At 36.3% G+C, this 7,688-nt stretch overlaps 1 protein-coding gene across 2 annotated transcripts; it reads left to right on the top strand.

Moving 5' to 3' along the window:
- The first annotated feature begins 577 nt into the window (after nt 1–577).
- Nucleotides 578–7,393, top strand: LOC110660641 (uncharacterized). Of its 2 annotated transcripts, XM_058141912.1 has the most exons (8): nt 578–1,918; nt 2,121–2,231; nt 2,992–3,211; nt 3,569–3,636; nt 3,808–5,437; nt 5,537–5,700; nt 5,797–5,983; nt 6,087–7,393. In XM_058141912.1, exons 3-8 carry the CDS (start codon nt 3,061–3,063, stop codon nt 6,728–6,730), a joined length of 2,844 nt encoding a protein of 947 aa, XP_057997895.1. In that variant the 5' UTR covers nt 578–1,918; nt 2,121–2,231; nt 2,992–3,060; the 3' UTR covers nt 6,731–7,393. The 2 variants fall into 2 exon arrangements, with proteins under 2 accessions (XP_057997895.1, XP_021674691.2); XM_021818999.2 differs by lacking the exon at nt 2,121–2,231.
- Nucleotides 7,394–7,688: the final 295 nt, after the last annotated feature.

Raw genomic sequence — 7,688 nt, forward strand, 5'->3', positions numbered from 1 at the left:
AATAATTTTGTTAAAAAATTATATATATATATATATATATATATATATATATATATATATATATATATATCTAACATGTGCTCTCAAAATAATTTAAAATAAAAAGTAATACAAAATAATTAAAAAAAATTCATATTATTTTTAATAATATTAAAATGAGCATGTGTTAGAATCATTCCTTTTTTATTTGAAAAATAACGAACTGTATTTATTATTATAAAATAAATTATTTATCAACAGGTTCTGTAAATTTAAATTATTTGTTTTAATTTAATTTTACTAAATTTAGTAATTTAATTAATAATTTAATAAATTCTTTAAAAAAATTATAAATAAAAAATGTAATATGAGACTATTTATTTAAAAAATTTATTAAATATATTTAAAATAATGTTCTTTTATTTATATAAATATATAGTTTATCTTTTATATTTTATAAAAAAAAAAATCATATGAAGAAACCATTTTGCTAAAGAAAATGAAGAAACCGTTAAAAGTGGTTGATTCCCCTACCAAATTACAAATGTACCCCCCTCTCTCTCCCGCCCTATCTCTCTCTAGAAAAGAAAAGGTGAAAGGGCCCAGCCAATACCGTGCATCTTCTCTCTCCACCACCACAAAGCTCCAGGGGAGAGAGAGACACAAAAAGAGAGCTTAAGGGAGAGAGAGAGACAGAGAGAGAGAGAGGGGGGGAGAGAACGTGGAACTGCATAGGAGAGGAGAAAATGGAGACAGGAAAAGCTTTTTCTTCAATGCAAAGCTCTCTCCTTCTCGTTGCAAATGGGCCCATCATCAATCTCAATCGCAATCGCAAACCCAACTGTCACGTATTCTTCTTCTTCTGCCACTGCTCCTTTCTCTTTCTCTTTCTCCTCCCCTTGCCAGCAGAAACTTTGTAAAGCCATCAACTTTCACTTTCACTTTCACCACAGCCTCTCTTCCCCCACTTTTTTCAGTCTTTAATGCCTGCCTATACAAGAAGAATTTCGCTTAAAAAATATTTGGTCGGTGCTATATGCCTAGGCATTCTAGTCTTCTATTCCTCCTCTTTTCTTGTCAAAAGATAATCACTCACCCACCCCTTCAAGAAAATAAAAGTCCTTGTTTTTACCTTCTCATATATTAGAACTCATTGAAAATTAATCTGGTTTTCTTTTTTCTTTTTTTTTTTTTCTTCCCCTTCCGCCAGTTTTTTTTTTTTAATTTCTCTTGGGATTTTTTATCCGTTAACTGGAGACAATTGCGGTCTCTGTTTCGCAATCTTTACTGTTGCGGGCAGACTTGACCATTTTTTTTTCCTTATAATTCTCTGATTTGCCCCTTTTTGATTGATGCATTTCTCTAATAAGTTGGTGAAATATTGATTTGGGTATTGAAGAAAAGGTTGGCTTATCGGTGCTGACTGCCAATTGCAGAAAATCAAGTTTGTAATTAGGAGTTTCAGATATTAACATTAAAACCAAGTTTTCAGCTGATAAAGCCAGAAGGCAAATATGCCAGTTTCTGGAACTGTCAAATTGTCCCTGCTTTGAAGTTGAGTCTTATGGTGTAAACGAAGGCAAACTTTGATACCAAGTTTCTAAATATTAATTAATTTTGCTGATCGGTGAAATTGTGAAGCCGAATTCTTCACCCGTGACCCACTCTTGAGCTTGAAACGGTACAGTTCTTTCCGTTAAACGTAAGATCAAAATATCTAAAGCTTGAGGAAGTGAGGAACTTCAGGCGCTGGTTAAGGAGGCTTGTGGAGGAAAAAAGAAGCTTTTCAATACCTTGCAATCCAAAGAAAGCTGAGGCTATCCTGAGCTTGACGCGTCTGAGGAAGCTTCAGTTGTTCAAATTGGAATTTTTGTCCAATTTCCTTTGGTCTAGTACCCCCGGCCGCATTGTTGTCCTTCTTGGCCTCTTCGATTTTGAGGTATTTATGTTGCTCATTCCATTCCATTTCTTTATCGTCAAAATCTATATGCCATTCCATAAACTGTTTAGGACTATTTTTCTCTCCTTCCTCCTTTTTTTCATACATATTTTTGTACTGTAAATTGATGTTTCAAGTGCTTTTGTATCTGAATTTTTTGGATGATCATGAAAATAAAAGAATATGTAATATTGCTGAACAGATGTCGTCAAATTACTGTCGGGACTTTGGAGCCACTGGCATCAGATCTTCCTTTGAGAGGCACTAGTGATTTGAGTTAGATCATCCTCAATAGAATATTCTCAGTGCTCTTGTGAGGATGCAAAATAGAAACTTGTTGATTGACATTAGATTATGTCGATTCTACTTCATTCTAGCTATTCACCACAGAATTTCTTTTAATTTTTCCTGTTTGAAGAATGAGAACTCAGCTAAATGCAGAAATGTCCGAAATTAGAACCTCTCGATATTCTCCCCACACACTTGTCCCCCTTTTCAACCCTTTTTTTTGGAACAAAATGGATATTAAATTGTTCTTTTAAATGTCTGGCTGGTAAACTTGTCCTTGTGGGTTTATTTCTCTTGGATTTATGATCTTCAGTGGAAAGCTGTGACTGGAAAAATCATGCTTCTTTTTATCATTGAGTTGAAAGCTAGATAATGTATTGCTTCAAAACGATTTAACTGGCTTTTATATTGGTTTATACATCATTTTTTTTTTCCCATTTTTCTCTTATTTTGCAATCTGATGCTGATATCTCACAGACCATTAGATATGTAATAGGAGGACCGCTAATTTGTATTACCATGTGGATTGGATGTAGGACAGTTGAGGCAGTTTGTTAATATCCAATTTTATTATATGTTCTTATTAGATGTGTAAGTTTCCCCTATGCTCCAAGCAATCAGTGCCATGATTCAGTTTATTTCTATTTGTTTTCCTTTCAGACTTTTATTGATGATAAAACCTTTTTGTATCTCTTAGTCCATATTTGTGGAATTTTGAACTAGAAGCATTTGTAATTATTATCCTTTCAATGGCTGTTTCTTTACTTTTTCCCCTTGTTTATCAGATTTCAAGATAGCAACACTAGTGCAAAAATTTGTATGAACAAAGCATAGCAAGAAATCAAACATTCATCATGGCAAAGAAATCTCAGAGACACCCTGCGCGACATGAAGGAGACCACCCTGGCTGTATGTGGGGTTTAATTGGTATGTTTGACTTCCGCCATGGTCAATCAACTCAAAAGTTGCTTTCAGATAGGAGACGTGGGCCCAGGCATGCTGTTGGTAAGAACTTTCTTCTAGATTCAGATGAATCTGAAAAACTAATCACATTTGCAGAACATAGGCACGCACACACACACATGCAGTGGGAGAATCCCTTCGGGCAAAAGGGATGGTATATGCAGCATCAGCACTCTTTTTATGATTTTTTTTCTTGTTGCCAATCTTCCTTAGACTTAAGTGAATTCAGAAAGCATAGATGACCTGTGAATGTTTTTTGTACTTATCATTGAATGACAGTGTTCTAGTTAACATGATAGTCTAAATCCTGGGCATTTTTAACAGATGAATTTTTACTACAGTTACTTAAGTTCACAAAATTTATAATGCTCTACATAATTTTGTGTTGTTCTTCTGCAGCAACTGGGACTGCAACGAATAAGCCTGTGTTGTTGACCAATCTTGAAGAAAGTTGTCAAGGCATCATTGTAAGCATTTCAACTCATACATCCAAAACTGAATCTCTTTTCTAAAATTTTTCTTGTGATAATGTTCCTTGTGATGAAGTCACCTATAATTGTGGTGACCTTAACCCATGAAATTGATAGGCTGCTCTCTTTGTCTGTTACTTAATATTTACTCCTTTGCAAATATATCAGGGTGGTGAAGAGAGCACAATAGCAGCAGTCGATGCTGGTAAGCCAAGTGTGAAGAAACTCATGGAAGAAGAGATGTTTTGTAAGAAAGACTTCATGAAGGAGATGTACAGTGTTGAAGTGGAAGCAAAACAGTCTATTTCAGAATATGGAGGCAGTAAAAGGAAAAACCACAAAAGAACAAACAGAAGTCGCTCAAGAAGTTGTGAGATATACATAGAAGATCTGGACGCTTCTGAAAGCTTGGAACCTGAAAAGCCTTGCCTTCCGAATTCAGAAAAGCAATCTACTAATATTATTGAAATGGATGACATCATGGAAGAGTTCTGCCACCAGATCCATGGCATTAGTTGTGTAAAGCATGACGAGCATGATGAAGTTCACAACCAACCAAACCTGCAGAATCCTGACCTTGAAGAGAAATTGAGTGAGGCAATCAAACTTTTAAGTCAGAGGCTCATCAATGCGAAACATGTCACAGGAGATGGAGAAACTCACCCTTCTGAAGAGCTTAAGGATGCACTCAGGATTCTAAGTTCTGATAAGGAATTATCTCTGAAACTCTTACAAGGTCCAAAGTCTGCAGTGGTCAAATATGTTGAGAACTTGTGTAATGCTTATGTAGGGAAAGATAAAGTCTCCAAGCCACTTGTAGGATTGAACTTGTCAGAACAGGAGAATGATGGCTTGAAACGGTTTGATGAGGTTATCCATGGTAAACAGCGCAAGTTTTTCAGGAGGAAGGCCAAATCTCTGGAAAAGAACCCATCAAAGGAATCTAAGGCTTCTCAAGCTTCAAATAGGATTGTTATTTTAAAGCCTGGACCTATAGGCGTGGAAAAACCTGAAAATGAAAGAAGCCTTGGGTCGTCACCAGAATCTCAAATTCTCATAAGAAACAAGGGACCAAATGAAGGATTTGGTTCCTACTTTTTTCTTACTGAAATTAAAAGAAGATTAAAAAAAGCTATGGGCAAAGAGCAACAAGAGATCTCTCCTGATGGTGTTCCAAAGAGATTTCCCAACAAGCATCAAGCTAGGGGAGATGGTGACAAAAGATATAAAGAGAATGTTGGAAGAAATTCTCCAAGTAAGGACCACTTCTTTATTGAAAAAGTTGCCAGGCCTCCAACTGGTGTCAGAAAAGGAGAGAAGACTGACACGTTGAAAGAACATGAAGTAGGTTTGGAGCAGGAAACTGCTACTTACCCCAAGCAAAGAATATCTAACATTTACGTTGAGGCCAAGAAGCATCTCTCTGAGATGCTTACCAGTGAGACTGGGGATGTTGATTTTTCAAGCGGACAGGCTCCAAAAACCCTTGGGAGGATTCTCTCTCTTCCTGAGTACAATTTTTCTCCTACTGGCAGTCCTGGAAGAGATTGGGGGGAAAGCTTTGTTACTGCACAGATGAGATTTTCTAACAATAACAAGTTTCAGAAAAAAGAAAATGTTAGCCATCATGGTCGAATGACACTAAACTCAGAGACTGAGTTGTGTGTTCCTGATGACAGCACTGATAATGAAGCAAAAGCTCCTTCAAACCCAAATTCAAGTGCACCAAATGAACTTGCCCAGGATAATGAAGTGGAGAAAATCTTGTGTTCTGTTGGAGATGGGATGACTTCAGAAGGTATTACTTTCTCAGTTTTCTATTTATGGCGAAATATAGATGAATAAATTATTGTGCCCACATTTTTCCTTCATATTTGACCTTCCATAAATTATGCAGGTGATGTGGATATTGTAAAATCAGCTGAAATTGTAGTGCAAGAAGACAGCAATACCTTTGATACTCTTTTTGAACCAATCAACTGTTCTGGGACTAGAGATGACCAAAATGGTGAAATGTTTGAAGTTTGTGATGAAACGAGATATTCCGACCGCTTGAAACATGTAATTGTTTTTTGTTTGCTGTTTTCCGTCCCTGCTAGTTCCTCCTCCTGCATTTGTAACATTTTAAGCCTAACAACCTTATTGTTCCTTGTCCAGGATTTGAATGAAGAGAACCAATCTCCATCTTCTGCATTAACATCCCCATCCACCTCTTCAATCACCAAGAAGGATGACAATCTAGAAGGTGTTGTAGAAGTATCAGAGCGTCCAAGTCCTGTATCTGTTCTTGAGCCACTTTTCACAGAGGAGGATGTCAGCCCAGCAAGCACCAGATTCCAACCTGGTAGGAAATCATGCCAAAGTTCATTGACTTAAAATATTTGATTTGGATTTTAAAATCAAAGTGATGTTTGAGCTAACATATCTGTTCATTCATTTATCTTCAGCTGAACTGCCAATTCAACCACGAAGAATTCAGTTTGAAGAGCATGTTTCTTCCACTGCAGATATGGGGACTCCTTTGAAAGCTTATATAGCAGAGAAGGAATCAATATTTGAGTATGTGAAAGCAGTAGTGCAAGCCTCTGAAGAGAACTGGGATGAGTTTTATATCATGTCCAGTTCTTCTGACCCGCTTCTCGACCCATCAATATTTGATGAGGTAGAGTTCTTTCCCAACCAGCTTTGCTATGACAATAAACTTCTCTTTGATTGTATTAATGAAGTTCTCATGGAGGTATATGGGAGATATTTTGGTTGCCCCCTTGGGTTATCATTTGCGAAGCCTACTGTCCGACCTGCTCCAGACATGAAGAATGCTATTCATGAGGTATGGGAAGGAGTGTATTGGTATCTCCTCCCATTGCCACTGCCTCATACATTAGAACAGAAAGTCAAGAAAGATATGGCTAAAACTGGGACATGGATGGACCTTCGATGTGATAGTGAAGCTATGATTATTGAGATTGGGGATGCCATTTTCAAAGATCTGATGGAAGAAACTATGTTAAGCTGTGTAAATGGAAGTTCAGAAAGTGGAAATCCTTCAATTGCAGCGGAGCTGAAGGAACAGATTGGCATCAATTTGTAAATGACATTCTACTTCTGTTTGTTCATACCAATAATTGACCTCTGTTGTTTCTGGTTGGAAAGGAAAGAAAGCAAGCCTTTGCTTGTGGGGCAGGAGGAGCAGTTACATCTCAGCAGAAGGCTTCATATGGCCCTTTGGTAATGTCCTGGACAGATTTGACAGAGACTTTTTTTTCTGACTTTGCCATTGAGATCATATATATTTCAAACAGTTCTGAAGTTGTAAAACCCTGAGAGCTTGGGAGCTCTGCTGGCACAAGTCCTCAAATGAAAATCAGGAGCCCAATCAGGCAAGTGCTTCTTGCTATCAAACAAAGACTACTTGATTTCCACGGCAATTTTTTCAACCATGACTGGATCAGCGCCTTACACTCAGTTGACAATAGAGGTGTTACCATTTTAGAATTTGTAGATTATGAGGTGCTGATCGTGTCAGTTTAAGGATGCTGTGTTGTTTCTTGTTTCTTTTCGCCCTGATTTCATTCATTATCCTATCAAAGTTTTTGTTTCTTTTGCCTCTCTTTTTCATTTATGAAGTTGGGGTTTCTGCGAGTATGTGACTATTTGGATGTATTATAGGAGGTGATTTTACACGAGTGCAATTAACAATCTATTTTTGTTGTGCTCTGATTTTTGAATAATTAATACATAGATTACTTACTAATTGTTATTTCAACAGTTTTTTTTTTTTTTTAAGGGAAAATTACTTTTTAGCTCTTGAGATACGACACATTTAACATATGTCTCTTGATTTTTAAAACTCAATGGTTTTGTACCCAAGTTTTGATTAATTCAATGCTTAAGTCTTTCCATCCAATTTTCCTTCTATTAATTAATTTGGAAATCGCCAAAATAGTCTTAAAGTAAATATTTTATTTTATTATTATTATATTTATTTAGAAAAATTACTTTTTAGTTCCAAATATATAGTATAATTAACACATGCCTCTTAGTTTTTA

Source organism: Hevea brasiliensis, chromosome 2 (genome assembly GCF_030052815.1).
Source record: "Hevea brasiliensis isolate MT/VB/25A 57/8 chromosome 2, ASM3005281v1, whole genome shotgun sequence".
Classification (NCBI taxonomy): Eukaryota; Viridiplantae; Streptophyta; class Magnoliopsida; order Malpighiales; family Euphorbiaceae; genus Hevea; species Hevea brasiliensis.

Excerpts from the sequence above, each read along its gene's own strand:
- LOC110660641 (XM_058141912.1), top strand. The coding sequence starts at position 3,061 with ATGGCAAAGAAATCTCAGAGACACCCTGCGCGACATGAAGGAGACCAC. Across the intron at positions 3,212-3,568 it reads TGGGCCCAGGCATGCTGTTG|CAACTGGGACTGCAACGAAT; the intron begins GTAAGAACTTTC and ends GTTCTTCTGCAG. Across the intron at positions 3,637-3,807 it reads AAAGTTGTCAAGGCATCATT|GGTGGTGAAGAGAGCACAAT; the intron begins GTAAGCATTTCA and ends CAAATATATCAG.